At 41.5% G+C, this 19,262-nt stretch overlaps 1 protein-coding gene across 10 annotated transcripts in view; it reads left to right on the top strand.

The window, feature by feature from the left end:
- TNRC6C (trinucleotide repeat containing adaptor 6C) overlaps positions 1 to 19,050 on the top strand; it is a 98,950-nt gene extending 79,900 nt beyond the window's left edge. For 7 of the 10 annotated variants that reach the window (XM_066200209.1, XM_066200210.1, XM_066200207.1 and 4 more), the window contains 12 exons: positions 955 to 1,101; positions 1,526 to 1,648; positions 2,958 to 3,041; positions 3,363 to 3,597; positions 5,296 to 5,463; positions 6,523 to 6,714; positions 6,855 to 6,998; positions 9,700 to 9,816; positions 12,112 to 12,309; positions 13,609 to 13,679; positions 14,405 to 14,544; positions 15,711 to 19,050. In XM_066200209.1, the coding sequence (XP_066056306.1) occupies positions 955 to 1,101; positions 1,526 to 1,648; positions 2,958 to 3,041; positions 3,363 to 3,597; positions 5,296 to 5,463; positions 6,523 to 6,714; positions 6,855 to 6,998; positions 9,700 to 9,816; positions 12,112 to 12,309; positions 13,609 to 13,679; positions 14,405 to 14,544; positions 15,711 to 16,071 (1,980 nt within the window). In that variant the 3' untranslated portion in view covers positions 16,072 to 19,050. The remainder of the gene's footprint in view (positions 1 to 954; positions 1,102 to 1,525; positions 1,649 to 2,957; positions 3,042 to 3,362; positions 3,598 to 5,295; positions 5,464 to 6,522; positions 6,715 to 6,854; positions 6,999 to 9,699; positions 9,817 to 12,111; positions 12,310 to 13,608; positions 13,680 to 14,404; positions 14,545 to 15,710) is intronic. The other 3 variants (XM_066200213.1, XM_066200217.1, XM_066200216.1) reach the window with 1 other exon arrangement.
- The last annotated feature ends 212 nt before the right edge of the window (positions 19,051 to 19,262 follow it).

Below are 19,262 nucleotides of genomic sequence, written 5' to 3'. Positions count from 1 at the left end.
TCTGCCCTCACTGAGGGGAAATCTCTTTTTTTGAGGCATTGCTAATTGTCACAAGACTGCAAGGTAGTGAGATTGCTCCCATTCATCTTTCCTGGCTGGTGTAATTATTTTTTGATGCGATGGGGACTCTTATTCCTGCTCCAAGCGTCAAGGCATCTCACAGTTTTAACAGGTGTCAAGAAAGAAACTGGGCTTAGAGTATCAAGTTAAGGGGGTGTTTTGGCCCCTGGGTAGAACAGGCTGAGGGGGAAAGAAAAGGAGAGGAGATGAAGGGTGGGGGGGAGCTGGTAATCACCATGAGAGTGAGAAGCCATAAAGTACTGTTGATTATGACAAGGTTATTTTTTGCCATCAAACTGAAGTCCCGGCAAAGATGCTAAATGAGAACACAGAGAAACCATCATTCTGTTGTGGCTCTTTATTATGTATATTCTTTTTAAGTCAGTTTTCTTAAGGCAATACTTGTCCAGCACTCACAGCCCATTAAGCACATCCTTCCAAAGCAGTCTCTACTAATAGCATGTCCATTATCAGTAGCTTTGTAAAATGACTAAGTAAAAAAACTGCTTAGCCAGCTGGAGAATGGGGTTATTGGGAGTTTAATGCCTCCATTCTCCTGTCCCTTGCTATACAAATACGAACATTTTTGGCGAGTACTTTTGATTGTTCATCTTGTGACCCTCCAGGGTTCTGCATCCTTACAAAAGCCATCTTCAACTTTCAGCTGCCTTTTGTTCAGGCATCTGTGCAAGGTTTTTGGGGTTTGGGATGTTGGGTGCACGGCAATCTTTGCCCTGCCTGATTCTAAACCTGGTTTCCACAGTTTGTATGTGCTGGTCTCTTGATTCGTGCCTGTCATAATCACTAAGAATAAAGCCTGCACAGACAATTAACACCCAGGGTATGTGCTGAGGGGAGTCATTAAGTGCCTGTGTCCCTGTTGTCCTGCTGCAGATACCGAGTGGCAATCTGGGTATGTTTGGCAATAGCGGAGCAGCACAAGCCAGGACCATGCAACAGCCGCAGCAACCGCCAGTGCAACCTCTTAATTCATCCCAGCCTAGTCTTCGTGCTCAAGTGCCTCAGTTTCTATCCCCTCAGGTCAGACAACACCTCACTCAGATGTTTTCCCTTTCTCTGGAACTCTTCCCATGTGCTCTGTCACGCTTCGCAGCCTGGCTGTGTCTGTGGTATTTGTTTCCTAGGCAGGAAGATGTGACATGGCTGAGGTGTTCTCACATGCATATCATATAATTGTTTCTGAGAGCACTTTGTCGTGCTCCTTTTTGCACAGTGGTGTTCCTGAGGAGTTTGTTCTCATCTCTTTTTTTATAATTGAGCACTTGAGTATGGTTATTATGATTGTATTAGAGCCTCTTGCTAATTTTTTTGATAGTTCATGGTATTGCTTCTGGTGATAGTGGCATTTTCCAGCTGATGTGACTCTTCTTAATGGCTCACGTAGTTGCCACTGCTAAAAGTAAATGTACAGTGTATTTTATTTTAACACTCTTCTCTTCTTTAGGTTCAAGCACAGCTTTTGCAGTTTGCAGCAAAAAACATTGGTCTCAGCCCTGCACAGTTAACCTCGCCAATTAATAATCCTCAGCATATGACGATGTTGAACCAGCTCTATCAGCTGCAGCTGGTAAGTTAAAAGACATGGCAGATAAGCTCTAAATCAGAATTGAAGGCATGAAGATAAAATAGGAGGATGACTAAATTTTTAAATGACATGACAGATCTTCAAAACAATCAGCTGCTGATTTCTTTGGTGAAGTTTCTTTTTAAAGAAACACAAATCTTTTTCTTTTTTTTCTTTTTTTTTCTTTTTTTTTTTGCCTTGGGCTTTATAAATAGTCGTTTGTGGAATAATTATCCTTTACAGCTGATCAGTGGAACTAAAAGTCAGTTGTCTTCCTACTGGTACGAATAACACAGTGTGTTCTCAAACAGCACTGGGCTGTGTGTTACATGTCAGTCGAAAGATTAAACTGGACACGTGTGTCACACCATAGTGAGAGAAATCGTGGCAGTGCTCATCACCTGAGTGAAGAACTTCTTCACTTGCCTCACTGAAAAATAAAGTGTAGGGTGAATTTCCTTTCATTTAATGGAGCGTATATTAAACAGGTCATGTGATAAGAACTACTTCTGTGTACTTTTGCCGTGTTTGCAAATTTTATATCTATATTTTTAAATGCATATGAAAATACTTAATTGGATTTTAAGAATATTTTAAAAAGAGATACTGTGAACTCACTATTGGTGAGGGTTGAACACGTGGCAGACTAGTTCAGTTGCTGGTCTCAGCATGCTAGTCAAACTCTTTTATTAGTAACAGTGTTTGATAGTGTTACTCATTTCTGATTATTTTCTCTAGTTTTGAGGAGCACAGCATTATTCTCATAATAATTGGACAGTACCCAACCACTTGAAAAATACCTGTACAGAATTCCTTTGGATTTTGAATTCATGTGTTTCAGAGCGACTGACTCTGAAACAAAAAAATTTACTGCCAAGCCAGCTACTTGAAAATTGTGGATTTTTTTCAGGAATAAAGCAGCACAAGTGATTTAACTGCAGAGTGTTGGCAGAACTCAAAATGGCCAAACCAAAAATAACAATTAGTATTTATACTATTTGTTTAATATTATAAACCACCATTTTAATTTTTGCTTTGCTATAGTTATTTCAGAAAAAAATAAAGTAGGCTCCTATCTTTGATGATCATCTTTTGCCACGTGGACTTACTACCTTTTTTAAGAAAATGAGCGTGGGACTTAAATAAATGTATTATAAAATACATTTGCGACCAATTATTGCTGTTGCTTCATGGAGTGTTTTGAGAACATTGCAGAGCTTGCCTTTTCTGTGTTGTGGTGCAGCAGAGCAGCTGAAGGGTGCGTGGTGAGCTTGCTGTGTGTGCCGTGTCTGACCTGTCCCTGTCCCCGCAGGCGTACCAACGTTTACAAATCCAGCAGCAGATGTTACAGGCTCAGCGTAACGTTTCCGGACCCATGAGACAACAGGAGCAGCAAGTAGGTGTCCCTGCCAGCTCAATCTCTCCTTTAGGGTTTGCTTTCAGTAGCTTGGAGAGGCTCAGTGACGTTACACTAAAGCAGCTAAAGCATCCTTAAATCAGGGATGCAGTTGGTGGCTTGAGTGCTGGACAGGGAAGGTGCTGAGTGATAAAGCTGATCCACAGCCTTGCTGGAGGAAAGCTTTTCAGCCCTTTAATGCAGCCGGTTTGTGTTTGTAGGGAGATGCAATGTGTTACTTCACTGTAGAGACAGGCAAAGAAGTGCAGTGTGTGTTTTGTGGGTTGACCACTGACAGTGTTTGTTGCTCTCTCCCTGCAGGTTGCACGTACAATCAATAACATGCAGCAGCAGATCCAGCAGCACCAGCGCCAGCTGGCCCAGGCCCTGCTTATGAAGCAGCAGCCTCCCCCTCCACATCTATCTTTGCACCCCTCTGCAGGCAAATCAGCCATGGATAGCTTTTCACCCCATCCCCAGGCTCCCGGCCTTCCTGACCTGCAGACCAAAGAGCAACAGTCTTCACCGAACACCTTTGCTCCTTACCCTCCACTTGGTGAGTGTCCTCCTGCAGCAGCTGCACACAGGGACTCCATCTCCTTCATTCACATCTCAGGATTTTGCTCCACAGTCTAACAAATACAGATTATATATATATATATTTATATATATGTTTATTTACATACATTTATTTATTTATTACATAGCACTAAAATGACCTAACAAAACCATGCATATGTGGTAGCTGTATCTGCTCACCTGTGTTCTGCCTGCAAATATCAGAAGATTTACCTAATTAACTACTTAGATATGTTGCTATTTATGAACTAAATGTGAATCAACAGCATCACATTGTAAAATAGACAAATGTCATATTGATAAACAGGAAAATCATCCGGGAAAAAGTCGTGCAAAGTCATCTTTCTGCTGTAGTCAGCTCTGGTGAGGCATCAGTCTTGGTCAATGTATTTCAAGAAATACATGGATCACTTTGAAAGAATGCAGAAAGATTGTAGGGGAGGTGATTAAACGTTTCAAAAACACAACTGTTAAAGAAAAAAATGAAATCCTCTGCTCAGTAGTCTAAAAAGAAGATTTAAGAGACATGCAAGAATCTTCAAAAATGTAAAGGAGAGCTAAAAAGACGTTTTCTTGCATTTCCTAATGCAAGAGGTAATAAATTTGAGTTGCATAAAAGGAGATCTCGTTAGACATTAAGGATCACTTGGTTTAAGCAGAGTGTAGAGTACTGGAATAAATTATTTAGGAAGTTCCTGAAATCTTCTTCACCGGCATTTTGTGCTGGGTTAGACGTAGATCTGTCAAATATGATTGAAGTCAAAATAATTGGTAGGGCCTGGATACAGAGTGAACAGAGCAACCTTTCAGACCTGTTTGCTGTGTGATTGTTTGATGTATTCTACAGACTTCCTTTATGACATAAAGGAATTAATTTAATCTCTTTGTGCCTCTCTTTATGCTGGGTACAATAGTATTGCCAAGCTTTATCTGCCATGCAGCAGTTAAGAAGGTAATTCTGACTGCTGTGGTGAGCTGTTGTGGCTGGGAGCATCAGAAGGCAAAAAAGATTTGTGAATTAAAGGCCTAAGTCTGAGAGGTTCTTATGATATCTCAGCTTTCTGTGATCTGCTAACATTCAGGATTATATATCAAAAAAGACCCAGATTCATGTCACAGAAACATGTCAAAATTATTCTCTAAATAACCGTCTGAGTGATTTTGTTCTGTGTATACAAAATAGAAGCCCAGTTAGTGCAGAACCTGCTCTGATGAACAGCAGCTGTTTGTCTGACCTTTAATTGGTTCCTTTTTTGGGGGATTTTTAGCAAAATGAAGTGGCAGACATTGGGGGGGGGGGGTTGCTGAGGAGACATTAGGAATATTTTGCCTTAGCCATGGAATGGTGCCAACTGGTTTAAACACAACATTCCAGAGCATTCTTCCGAGACAAGTGAAGAGACTGCAAGTAGAAACACTGACGGCTTTAAAATATTATCCCTACATCTTGGTTCCCCCCTTTTTAGCAAAGTTTTAGCTTTTTCTGAATTCATGGGAGTTCTTTTGGTGTTCCATAAAACCAAAAGCTCTTGAAAATGCGTGTTGAAAATGCCACACGCGCATACAGATATCTGAAAATCGGTGTTGAGCGATTCCTGCAGCTGGATTTCAAACACAGCTTTTCAATCCCTCAGTATAGGATGGATGTCTAAGGATCTCTTTCCCCCCCTCACAGCTGGACTGAACCCGAACATGAATGTAAATAACATGGACATTACTGGTGGTTTGTCAGTGAAGGACACTTCTCAGTCCCAGTCTCGCCTTCCTCAGTGGACACACCCCAACTCAATGGATAATCTGTCCAGTGCTGCTTCTTCGCTTGACCAGAACTCCAGCAAGCACGGTAATGTCCCCTGGCACCCCCTGCCAGCCTGGCTTTTGGTGATTTCCAGCCACAAGGCAGTTGGGATTATTTCTCTCATGTTCCCTTTTTTGTGTATGTGCTCACAAGTGGTTGGGACCGAGCACCTCTGAGCCCGTGAGATTTTATAAATGATTTCTGCAGTGAAGGGCTTGCAGCTGTCACTCCCTGCATGCAGTGTAGGAATGGTTCTTTCACTTGTTGGATTTTGTTGGTGGGGTCATGGAGTCCAAGAAAAACAAGCCTTTAGTGTTGGTGAAACAAGTCCCACAGTCTTCTCCCTATTCCAGACCTGCAGTACCTTCAATCCAAAAATACTTTACACTGGCTTTCTCCCACAATTTTTCATCAACCTTTCCCTTAACAAAGGTATGATAGAGGACACAGTTAGTCAGCCTAGAGTTAGGGACACAAACTTCTTACTTTTCCAGAAGTAATTGCTAATCTTTTTGAACACCAGTATCCCTAATGCCTCCAGTATCCTGAGCCAGTTATTCCTTTATTTCCTGTACCAGATTTATTCATTTAGAACATAGGGTTCTGTTAACTTTATTATATCCTGGATTTTATTATGGGCAGCATGAATTATTTCTTCTGCAGCAGTTTTTTATTCTGCAAGTAGCTGCACTGCTGATGCCAAATTGTTGTTTGATAGTTTGTAGGAACATGAGAACAGCCATTTCAAATCATCCATCCTGTCAGCACTGAATGCCTAAGGAAGGATGAGATGAGATGAGGGATATTCCTTGGTATGCTGTCTCAGCAAGTTCCTATTTACCATCAGTGTGATGATTTGAATTACTTAGTCTTTTTTGGCAGGAATTTAATGCTGAATTCTTTAACTTGGATGTCTAGATTGTACCAGCAGTGTGTCTCTCAGCTGTAACCCCTGCTAAGGCTTCAGATGCCATTAAGCTTGGCTTACTGAGATTGCATTTTAGTTTTTTTTTTATCTTTGTAATACAGAAAGAAAAAGAAAATAATAACAAAATATATCCTGATGTAATTCCATTCCCACAATCCCCATTTCACTCCTTGCAGGTGCTATCCCTGGAGGTTTGAGTATTGGTCCTCCGGGAAAGTCCTCCCTCGATGACTCCTACGGCCGCTATGATCTGATCCAGAACAGTGAATCTCCTGCCAGCCCACCTGTAGCTGTTCCTCACAGCTGGTCACGTGCCAAATCCGATAGTGATAAGATTTCCAATGGCTCCAGCATAAACTGGCCACCAGGTAACACTCTCCAGAGCCTTGGTGTTGGACTGATGTCCCTAAAACGCGTCGTTGGGTGGGTTTGTTGAGTCCTGCTGCTGCCCAGGAGCTTTGGAGAATTATGACTTCACATATTTCTCTTTTTATTGTGTTTGGAACAGAGTTTCACCCAGGAGTGCCATGGAAAGGACTGCAGAATATTGATCCTGAAAATGACCCTGATGTTACTCCTGGCAGTGTTCCAACTGGGCCCACCATCAACACCACGATCCAGGATGTGAATCGCTATCTGCTCAAGAGTGGAGGTAAACACACAACTGGCTTCCACATCTGTGCATACTTTCTTTTCCCCTTCCAAAAAAGGATTGACCTCATTTGTTGTAATAAAACATATTTTTTGCATGTGCTCCTAATCTAATAATGCTTCTGCTCGGAACTGTCACTGACTATCCAGAAATAATTGTTTTAGAAGAAGGGATTAAGAAGTTTCTTGTTTTCCATGGGAATGTAAATATTTTTATATTGGAAAAGGATGTGAGATGTAATTTAAATTTCTGTGGTCACTGGAAGTTTTTCTAACCTGTATCTCACATGGTTTTGATCGAGATTTTGCTCTCCACACTGCCCACCCTCTTCCATACACTTTGTGAAATTCTCGGAAGACTCAATACTAAAGTTCCACAGTTGTTGCTGAGACAGCAGGCTCCTGGTACACTAATTAACTGTAGCTTTGTTAGAAGATCAATAAACAAAATAAATTAGAACTGTTTTATCTCCAAAACCATAAAAGAAAAAGACTGGGAATTGAGTCGTAAACTAGTATTTCCCAGTGCTATTTCCATTCCTTTTGTCTTGGCAGTGCTTACTTCAGAATAAGAAGGGAATTCTCTAAAACAAGAAAGCATTGTGACTGTGCTGCTTGTTAGCTACATGTGCTGGAAGTTGATCAAGGGAAAGGTGGCTTGGTTAATTGTGATCTGGGTGCCAAAATAGCCAAGTTATCTGCACTCTGTCAAAACACTGCAGTTGGCACAGGAATAGCATCGTCAGGCTGTCCAGAAGGACCTGTCAGGAGTAAAAATGTGGGGTTTGTTTGAACAGTTACATCTGTGATACCAGCACAGATTGTAAATCAGGCCTGTCCTTGAAGTGGGGGTCCAGCTCTGGGCTTGTTACCTCAGGCAAGGGATGTGAAACAATGAGGGAAAGGAATCCAGAGTGTTCATTGCCTGCAGTGGTTTTGGTTGCCTCCTAGCAGTTCTTTGAACTGAAACATGAAGTATTTAACATCTGATGACTCCAAAGTGCTTCCAAGGGGAAGGGCAGGTTTGAAGTTACAGAAAGAAAAGCTGTAAGATGTAATTCAGTGACATTTCAGATACAGTGTACCCACGAAGTGCTCCTCGGGCCAGAAGCCTAAACCTACAGAGCTGTCCCTGTAAAATCAGATGATCCCCAGTGCAGGTCTTGCTGCTTTAGAGAAGGAACTTTAGCTCTGTTGGTGCATAATCTGCCTGTGGAATGAAGAAGTAACTCCTCTCCTTAGACAGGCTCAGCAGAGATGGTCTTTGCAGAAGTAAACAGGCCCTCAAGAGGTCAGACCTTCTGAAAAGCAGTGCCTGGGGGGGTCAGTGTGTGCTTCTTTCCCCCATTAGCTTTTTAGCTTGGTAATAATAGAATTTTAATTAAAAACTTCAGTTGCAGAATCAGTTTCTTTATGTTTGTGTAACTGCAGCCTGAAGCACAGAGCTTGTGCTGACAGAGCTGCTCCCCACTTAGGGGGTCAGGCTGTGTGGTGTGCTGTCCTTGCCCTGTGCACTTAAAAACAGGCAAAACTTAAGCTTTTGGGTCAATTTTTGCTTTGCCCTGTTTGCAAATGAAGCTTTGGAGGGTCAGCTTCCATGAGCTGAGTTGTAGCCACGAGGAATCAGGACCGTTTTCAGCTCTGTGGGCCTTTGAATCTGCTATAATTCTATAGTTCCTGCCTGGGGAATAGATTATTTCCAGACAGGGCCTGATACAGAGTTCTGTTGCTTGAGGCTGATGTCTGTATTGGTGTCCCTTGGAGCACAGAGAGTCTGGTTGAGGTAAAGTGTGGTTGGTTGCTATCCCAGTTAAAAACAAAGCCTGTGATTTTTATTGAGCTGTGAGGGATGAGGTTGTCCTTTTACTTCCTCCCTTCTACCTCAACACAGTGCTCTTTGCTACAGAGCTCACCTATTTTTATGAAACAGTTAAAGATGTTTCGGTATCACAGCCCATCTCTGTGTGTCAGCAATGTTAAGTCACCCAGGATACACACTTGGTTTTGTTGGTGGCTGGAGAGAATACTTTCAGCTCTCCTGGTCTTTGCAATGAAGATTTTTGATTTTGTGTTCAGTTTCTTTCATTTGCTGCCAGTAAGGAAATTGTACATATGCTTAGACAGCTGCTCAGATTGCAAATGATTTACTGAGGTGGTTTTGTGCTATTTCATTTATGTTATCAGTTTGAGAAGAGATTGCTGAAATATATCTTTGCTTTTACTGAAAGTCTGCAAAAATTTCAAGATACTTGTGGGCATTAGGATGTAGGGGAAGTGTTTACGTTGGGTAATTTAGGACAGATCACCTGTGGTAAGAGGATAGTTTATCATACACATCTCTGCTCATCTACAGTTGCCATTGCCCAAGTCAGCTGGCAGAGGACCTTTCTAAATGAAGCCTGTTCCTCTGAGATTAAACACTTTTAACACTAATTTTTTGAGTCACGTCTCATAAAAGAAATGCAGAATTTCCCTTCTGCACTACAGTTGTTCCTGTGCCAGCTTTCTTCTCTTTCCTTCTAAAGACTTCTGCCTCACTTTCTCACGCTTCCAGTAACATTTCATTCCTAGACTTCAGAGCCCAGTCTAATTAAGGAGAATGCCTTGCATGGTTTGTATTTGCACACAAAACAGATTTGCTTATGTCACACCAAACTTCATTATGCCCATCTTTCTTAGTTGCTTCTCTGCTGGTTCTGCAGGGTCATCCCCAACATCATCTCAGAATGCCACGCTGCCTTCATCGAGTGCCTGGCCGCTTAGTGCCTCCGGCTACAGTAGCTCTTTCAGCAGCATTGCATCTGCACCTAGCATTGCAGGTACGGCCTTTCTGCTTCCACAGCTTCTGCATTCCCAGGAGAAGGCCCTAGGGAGTGCTGTCCCAGTGCTCCCAGGAGTGCTGCCCCAGGCAGGAGTGTGTTTGCAGCCCTGTGCTAGGTGGCAGCTCTCCTGTCAGCTCTGCGGTGGGGACGTGGTGGATGGTGTGCCGGGGATTGTGCTGAAAATTTGATTGATTCCGCTTGGTGTCACTCAGTGCTGGCATCGAGATCTTTAGGGGGAGGAACACTGTCCAGAGCCTCAGCACAAACAGACCTTTCTGGGAAGAGCTGACGTGAAATTTGTGATGTTTAAGATCTCGCTGTTAAAAGTGAAATATCTTCAGCTCAGAAAAAGCTTCAGTTGTACCTCCAAGGGGTACTTTTTGCGTGGCTCTGGGAGGTTTGGGGCTCTTCAGTGTCTTTTAATAGTCAAGCCAAAGCTTGATGCTCCCCTATATGGCTGAGCTTTTAAGTGAGCTAAATAATTACCCCATTTCCTTTACTGAGCTCTAAATTCTGGGGCTTCTTTTTGCAAAACATGGAAACTTTGCTTGCAAACTAGCTACCTAATTATGCAGTTTGTCTCATTATGAAATTGTGTTGGGCTGTGTAGATGGATTAGATAAGAAAACGCTGATCCACTGAAACCCCTCCACTTCTCTGAAGGTGCAGCCCCTGGGTCAGGCTGCAGAATGCAAAACAAAAAGGGCTTGTTTGGGATGTTTTCCTCCAGTGAAAGGAAAAGAAAGGAGCGGCTTGCTTTTCTTTATCTGCCATGCATTTCTGCTTTATTTGCTGCGTTTTGTTTTGTGTTGTTTTTTCGGTTTTTGCAGTGTCATCTAATGTTTGTGTCACCCCCACGAGAAGCAGTGTCATAGCAACACCTGGTCTGTGGTGCTGTGCCTGTATTTTGTGTCCCATCACAGGCTGGGCAGCTCTGAGCTCTCAAACTCAGACTTGCTCCTCTCCTCTCACCATTTTACACTCATTAATGTCTTCATTGTCATTGTCAAATTATTTTTGTCGCTGCGGTTTGCCAGAAGATGGGAGAGCGGTTGCCCTTTCACTTAAATTGTTATGATCCAATATGAAATAATTGAATTAAACGATTTAGATAAATGGAGGCAATTTAGGGAATGTGTGTGTATGTAACTGAGTCCGTGATTTTGCAACTGCTAAATTCGGCTTCGGGACTCTAAAAATTACTCAGTGCCTGCCTCATGTCTTACTTAAAGGACTGATCCAGTATAAAGTTAAATCTGCCAGTTGTAGTTCTATAAAAATTCACGAGATCTTTGCGTCTTGGACTTTATCAGACCAAATATTTTCTTGTCCTCTGCAATCAGCATCGAAGCATTAGGGCAGCACAGTCAGAGCATCATTTGCTGGGGCAGAAGATGCAGGGTTGTGTCCCTTTCAGTCCGTTCCAGCCCTACATGTGCTGCCAGTGTTGGTAACAGCAGGACTGTGCTGTGACAGGGAAATTGGGCTCTAATTGCACAGCACGTGTTGGTATCAGGAGGAAAAGGCAGGGATGTGTAAGTCTAAAGGTCAATAAAGATTTGTTTTGTCATCCATTATTTAAATCAATTCAGTCTGCCTCTCCGGATGCTCTACTGTGTCTGCTGTTCTTGGGTTTGTGTTATTTTATAAAACTTTGAATTGGCAGGAACAGCAGTAAGAGTTTGCAAATTGATCAGGGAAAGAACAACCAACAGCAGGAAGTTATAAAGACTGACAGGTTGTGGTGTGGTCTGATCTTCTGAAGACTTAGTTTTTCTCAAAGATACTTGGGAAAAAAGCTACAGGTTGCTTCCAACATTCAGAAATAAAGTTTTTGTTGGTCTTTGATCTTTAGAATTTTAATAATGCATCAGAAGAATATGGATATACTGAATTCTTTATATTAGGTAAAATGAGTTGTGTAAGAAAAAGTGTTTAAGTCCTGTTAAACCTTTGAGAGAGACAATCTGGAAGTGTTTGATTATAATTTTTGGTGAAATCAGATTTCAAATATCCATTTTCTGGACTTTTTTTTCCTTGTATTATCTTCTACAAAAAAACTAAACAATAGATTTTTCAAAAGGGAACTTGGATGTCGCAGGTAGTGTGAGGTTCACTAAACACAAAAGTACTGGAAATTGTGAATAGCGGTTTAAGTAGGTTCAAAAAATACAGGTTTTATAGCACTGGATGGTACAGAAAGTTGTTCTTTTCCGCTGAGAAGCTGGGAGGATGTAGCCCATGACACCCATTACGTGAGGAATACCCAAATGTTCTGTTTTCCTGTTGCAGGTAAACTGTCAGACATCAAGTCCACGTGGTCCTCTGGCCCGATCTCTCACACCCAAGCCTCTCTGTCCCACGAACTCTGGAAGGTACCCAGAAACACTACAGCTCCAACAAGACCTCCTCCAGGCTTAACCAACACCAAGCCATCCTCCACGTGGGGTGCCAGTCCCCTGGGCTGGACCAGCTCTTCTTACTCCTCTGGTACTCACAGCTCTCTCTTCTGCCTTCTTTTTAGCACTCTTTGCTTCTACTCTGCCTGTGAGGCTCCAGAAGCCAGAGCTTTAGCACAGCTGGAGCGCTTCTGTTCTGGGGGTGCATCTGCTGTCTCTTTATTTCACTTTGAATAAGCTGTAAATGAAGCATCTTTCAGCTGGTGATGGTAGGGATTTTACATAGGAACTGCCCAATTTGTTTAACTCCCAGCTAGGATTTTTTTCCCCCCAGTTCCTTAATTTCTAAAAATGTCTTTGTAACATGCGTCCTGTTCTGTGGTGTGATCTAAGACTTTAGGGGCAGCCCCTGGATTTATTATGGAACACAGGGGTGTGGAGCATTCAGCACCTGATGGCGTTGCAGGGCCCTCAGGGAATGCCTGTATTTTTTCATGCAGGCTCCTTTTTTTATAAGCCTTTGTTTGCTTTAATTCAAATGTGAGAAGCCATAGATCTGGCTATATATTTTTATATATATATTTAGATATCTCTATCTATATAAATATAGATCTATGTGCAGGTATTACTCCTATTTTATAAAGCTGTTTTAATAATCTTCTTACACTAAGTTGAGAATTAAATGTACTTCCCTCTTCCTGCCATTTATTTTGGATGTTTCTTCACCAAACCCTCACCTGGAAGGGCAGATGAAGCTCCTCCCAGGATTCTCTCTGGAGCACCCACAGGATCCACTGTGATTCTCAAATGCCACTCATAAATATCAAGCTTGTACAGCTTCTTACTGTAAACCACCAGGCTGTAAAGCACCAGGCTGAGGTTGTTAGAGCAGGTTTTGTTGGTTATGTCCTTGTATCTTCAATCAGGGCATTGTCAGTGCAGAAATACCTGTTTTGAATAAGTCATACACATTAATCTGTCGTTGGCAGGAAAGCAGAGTGCTGCAGTGCTATAAAAATCTTTATTAGCAAGCAGCAATCCGAGCTTGGACATCAGAACTGCTTTTAAAATGTGTCTTCCAGATTAATTCTAATGCATCCCGAGGATCCAGTTTGTTGCAGTGCCATACCTGCATCTGTTAGTTCCCTAATAGTTACTGTGGGAGTATGAAAAATGCCACAGATCTTTGAAATGTAACGAGAGCAGCTTTTCATTCAGCAACCTTTCCCTTCCAGGGGAGGCAGTAAATCAAGATGTGAGGAAACTGCTGTAGGATTTGTTTTCAGCAGCACTGAGGCTTGTTAGTGTGTTGTGATTCCAGATCAATTTGCCTGTAAGGTGCTCTCCAGAGGCCGTGATCAAATGTTTTGTTGTGGAATTTGTGTTGCAGGTTCTGCATGGAGTACTGACAGCTCAGGGAGAACAAGCAGCTGGCTGGTTCTTCGGAACCTCACCCCCCAGGTAACTGGAACTGTACAAAACTGGGCAGCAAAAGACACCTGAATTTAAGAGACGATGAGAGCAACATTTAGCAGCTGTGACCGTTTGATTAATTTGAAAGAAGAGTAATTATTCTGCATTTATTACAAGTATCTGTCTTCTGCAGGGAATCTGTTAAGTTTTCAAAGTGCTGTCAAATCGAGTTATGAACTTTCAAGCCTGTAATTAGTCATTCAGTGGGCACCATTTGTGTGTGTGTAAGTTTGGAGGTGAATGATGTTGGAAAGCACATACAGACATGTAAAATCTGATTTTCCTATGGGTTTTTTGGGTTCTTCTCATACATCTGTCACATCCTCTACTTGTCCTTCACGGTGTCATTCCAAAGGAAGAACATAAACCACAACAAAGCCTTGGATGCAGACATCCAAATTAATCTTGGGGAAAATTTAATTACATTTATGAAGTGTGTTTTCCCTTTGACTCATTTCTGGATTTCTATGGACATCTAATGATAAATATAATTTGTATAACCAAATTAGGGAAAATTTGTGCACTGGACTGTAGGGAATTCTTAAAAAGACAGGATGTCTCCCTCAATGCAGAGAGCAGTAAGTGTATAATTAAGTGCTTCTTTTTTCCTCTCACTTGTACTCACTCTTTAGCTTTTAAACCCCTGTTAATGAAGCATTTAAGGTGAGATCACAGTAGCAGAGGTAACCTTTGCTGCCCTTGCCTCCCCCCAGATCGATGGTTCCACACTGCGGACACTGTGTTTGCAACACGGCCCTCTCATCACATTCCACTTGAACCTGACCCAAGGGAATGCTGTGGTCCGATACAGTTCCAAGGAGGAAGCAGCCAAGGCCCAGAAGTCTCTGCACATGTACGTTTCTGCTCCCTCTGCCTTTTGTTACAGAGCCGCTTCTAGCTCAGAAAATATTTTCTTGGGCATAACTGATCGCTGGTTACTTCAGTCTTGATTTTCAAGATTACGTAATAAGAGAGATAAAAAGTTAATCAGGGCTAGATACTGAATAAGAGGGCATTACAAAACTTTATTCAGCATAAATAATATCCTTAGGACTCAGCTGTAAGGCCACAAAGACATGATGAGGATTCCAAAGGAAGCTCAGGGAGAGCACAGGACAAGGTTTTAGCTTTAGAAAGAAACAGAGAGGGTAAAACAGTGCTAAATAAGGAATGTGTTCGTGGTGGTCACCTTTTTTTTAAGGAGTTATGAGAGAAGTGTATGACAACAAAACCTCCTTTTTAGGAGTTTTAAACTCCAAGGTGCTAATTGGCATGGAGGCTGGAGAATTGGAGTGATGGAATCAGTGCCATTGGGAAGAATGAAGAGTACAGAAAGTGATGTTTCAGGAGAATTACTTGGGTATTTCGAGTTGGAAAGCAATATTGCATGAGCATAATAGAAGTACTGAGGCAGTGGGAGCATCGTTTGGCTGGAGAGCTTCTGTCCTTATTCCTGAGGAGGATTGAGGCTCCAGGATGTGTCAGTTAGAGGAGGTGGTCTCCACATGTGTGGATTTGGGTGTTTGTGGGTGTAGAAAGGTGGATAGAAAACAGGACAGAGCGGGCTTGGTTGAAGAGACAGGGATTGCTCAAAGTGAGTGGATGTGGTAGGAATTTTCACTTTGATTTCAGAATTGTCACAGAATTGCTTGGGTTGGGAGGGACCTTAAAGCTCATCCAGACCCACCCCTGCCATGGGCAGGGACACCTTCCACGATCCCAGGCTGCTCCAAGTCCTGTCCAGCCTGGCCTTGGACAATTCCAGGGATCCAGCTTCTCTGGGGACCCTGTGCCAGGGCTTCACCACCCTCACAGCAGAGAATATTTTCCTGCTATCCCATGTAACCCTGCTCTGTGTCAGTGTGAAGCCATTCCCCTCTGTCCCCAGTCTCCATGTTCCCTGGAAGGCTGCAGTTGGGTCCGGCCGAACAACCCCAACTCCCTCAGCCCTTTCCCGACAGAACATCCACCAGAAGCGCTTTCTGCCCCCCATACCTAACATTTTTCCTGTTCCCTCAGGTGTGTCCTGGGCAACACCACCATCCTGGCGGAGTTTGCTGGTGAGGAAGAAGTGAACCGTTTCCTGGCGCAGGGGCAGGCGCTGCCGCCCACCTCCAGCTGGCAGTCCAACACTGGATCCACGCCCAGCCGCCTGGGCTCCTCGGGCAGCTCCCACGGGCTGGTGCGCCCCGACGCCGGCCACTGGAACCCCCCGTGCCTGGGGGGCAAGGGCAGCAGCGACCTGCTCTGGGGAGGGGTCCCCCAATACTCCAGCAGCCTTTGGGGTCCCCCCAGCGCCGACGACGGCAGAGTCATCGGGAGCCCCACGCCCCTCAACACCCTCCTGCCGGGGGATCTGCTCAGCGGAGAGTCCATCTAGGAGACCAGAGAGAGAAAAAAACGGAATGGAAATAACAATCATCAGCACTAAAGGAAAACAAAAACAAAAACAAAAAAATTTAAAAAAAAAAAAAATAAAAGAAAAATTTAAAAAAAAAATTTAAAAAATGGTAACCCTTTCCAGTCCCGGGCTTGATGAAGAATCCAGCTTTAACCCATGAGACTGGCAGCCCTCCTTAGTACCTCTGTCCAATATCGAATCCGAAACTGCAGAAGTCCTTGTGAACTGTTCCCTGAAACAGTATGGGCTCCTTTGGTCAGTGTCACATGCTAATGACAGGTTTTACTTTTTTCATGGCTTTTTTTTGTTGTTGTTGTTGTTGTTGTTGTTGTTTGTTTATGTCGTCTTTTTATGTTTGTATGGTGATTTTTCAAAACCAAGTATAAAAGCTGCTTAGAATAGGTCTATCATGAAGGGCACTTTTCAGAATTTGGGCTGGAAAGGGTTATTTTATCAACTGGGGGTGGGGTGGGAAGGGGAAATGAAAGCCTATTTAAATGAGCCTGTGACTATTATGCACATTACAGAGGCGGACCCAATAATCAGAAAGGGTGAAGTGTGATATTTTACCATTGGTACAGAAAAGTGACGAATCCCAGTGGCAACTCTGGACTGTACAGGTTGAGGGGGGGGGAGGGAGGGCAGGGTTGGGGTATCTCTGTGTCCACTACTCCCATGGATCTGCCTATGCACATTACCCTTGTTTCATTACTTTTTCATGTCATTTTTTTAATCCCAAAAAATATAAAAAAGTTTAAAAAAAAGGATAAAAAAAAATCAACAAAGAAACAAAACAAAAAAAAAAAACTTTAAAAAAAAAAAGCAACAAACCATATCAACATGCAAATACTTGAATCCAGCAGGCCAATAACAAAATGTGAACACTTTCTAAGTTGAATTATTACACTTCCAGGTCAGCATCAGTACACAAAAAACAGGCTCTAAGAATTTTTTTTTTAAAAAAGTTCAGACTCTATGTTTTTGTTGGGACAGATGTGAGTGAGTGTGTGTGTGTGTGTGTGTGTGTGCTCACGTGTGGTTTAACTCAACGTGTGAAGTTTATTTCCTTTGGTTCAGTATAATGCTTTTTATTTGCTCATTGGTCAAATGTTTAATTGTTATTAGCTTCTAACTTTGCACTGAGTGTCCGCAGCCCTTCTTGTAGCTAATCCTGTAATGGTAAAAACACACACAAAAAAAAAAAAAAAAAAAAAAAAAAAGAACAAAAAATTAAAAAAAAAAAAAAGAACAAAAAAAAAAAAAAAAAAAAGAGGAAAAAATTAAAAAAAAGGAAAGAAACTGATAGAAGGGGCCGGCGACAATTCACGTGTAAATGTTTACTCAAGGACTCTTATTGCATTTTAAAAATTACAGTGTGTATCTCTGGAGAATAATATGTATATCTACCTTTAGCGGCTTTTTATTGTGGACTAATGCAAGAAAATTATTACCGGAGTATTGCACCATTTTTCCATTCGGAATATAAAGTTTAAAAAAAAAAAAAATACTCTTGTTGAACTGTGGCCATAGATAATTGTAAAGAGTTGATAGTTCCCTTGCAAGCAGGAACAGAAACAAGCACTTGGACATAAGTTTTGACTGCTTTTGGAGGAGCCAGGAGTTTTGGCTCCCACCTGTTTACAGACCTTTTTTTCTCCTTCAAACTTTAAAATAAAAAAAAGGAATTTAAAAAAAAAAAAAAAAAAAAGAGAAAAAACAAAACAAACAAAAAAAAAAAAAGACTTCCATCGTAAAGAAAACTATTTTCAGAATGAAGATATGCTACTTCAGAGCTCTGGGATTGAACAGTGTTGTTGTATTATCCTTTTCTTTGGCCATTGCTGTGTACTATTTTTGTTGTTGTTTTCCTCCTCTTCGTCAAAGTGGCGAAAACTTTGTGATCACTATCTTGCACATGGTGGAAGATGTCTCAGGAAAGCCGGGTTTCCCGAGGAGCAACTCCACACCATTTCATGTATTTTTAAAAACCCAACTCCTAGCACTGAAGATATTATTAAAAAACAAAATAAAATAAAAAAAAAGACAGTAAGAAAGAAGAAAATACCTAATCTAATGTGTAGCAGTTACATATTTACCAAATAATGGACTCAAAAGAAATAGATGTTTGAAGAGTGCTTTATATATTAAAAAATCGCTTTATGTTTAAAAAAAGATCAATGTTTTTGATTGTTTTGAAAGGAAGAAAGACAATGGAATAACATACACTTCAAGTATGTTTTAAAAATTATATGAACATTGTGCTCCCTGCCTGCTTGGATCAGGAAACTTGTGCATTACATTTTTTTTTTTTTTTGGAAGATTAGCTTTTTAATGGTTTTATCAGATTTAAAGGGTCCTGCAAGATTGCAAATTAACAAAAGCTGGTTTTATAGAGGATCATGAACTATGCACAAACTGGGTTCAAGACTTGTTTGTTTTGTTTTGTTTTGTTTTTTTTCCTCAAGTTTTAGTAGTGTATTTAGCTGAATAACCTTTCCTCAGAGTAATTGCATCTCATTGCCATTACACGCCTCCTACATATATATTTTATATATATATATATACACACACACACTTATATAAAATATGTATGTGTGTATGTGCGTGTTTACATACAATTTTCCATGCTGAAGTTTAGCATTGAGTTGTAGAAAAACTCCTGATATTTTCAAATTGGGAATGAAAATTTCTGTTGGAGGGGTTGGGGAGGGGGGGGAAGACAATGGGTGGGTTTTGTTTTTAGGGGCTTTTTTTTTTTTTTCTTTTGCCTTTTCCTTTTGAATTAAAAGATGTCTGTAACTCTGAGATTAAAAAGAAAACCAACAATTGTGGCTTTTAATGTTTATTCTCCTCATAGAATGTGATTGTTAAAAGAACATGCACCGAAAGTTGCTTTCAAGAGTACGAAGATTCTTTGAAACTTAATAAATTGCAGTTTTTTCTTGGCTGTTGAAATAATGTGTATTTTTCTTTTATGCAGGGGATACTAAATATATATATATATATTGTTAAATCTGTGGAGGTATTTCATGGAAGGAGTTTTAATTTTGAATGAGAATGACATGTACAGCCAGGCAAACCCCTCCTGTTGTGGTCACCCCTCTGCTCTCTGCTGGTGACACTCATGAGCTTTTCCATCAACGCTTTGCACATCTCATCCAGGAGCAGCA

Source organism: Chamaea fasciata, unplaced genomic scaffold (assembly GCF_029207755.1).
Source record: "Chamaea fasciata isolate MVZ Bird 193981 ecotype frontalis unplaced genomic scaffold, bChaFas1.0.hap1 SCAF_19, whole genome shotgun sequence".
NCBI lineage: Eukaryota > Metazoa > Chordata > Aves > Passeriformes > Sylviidae > Chamaea > Chamaea fasciata.
This window is presented reverse-complemented; position numbering and strand designations above follow the sequence as displayed.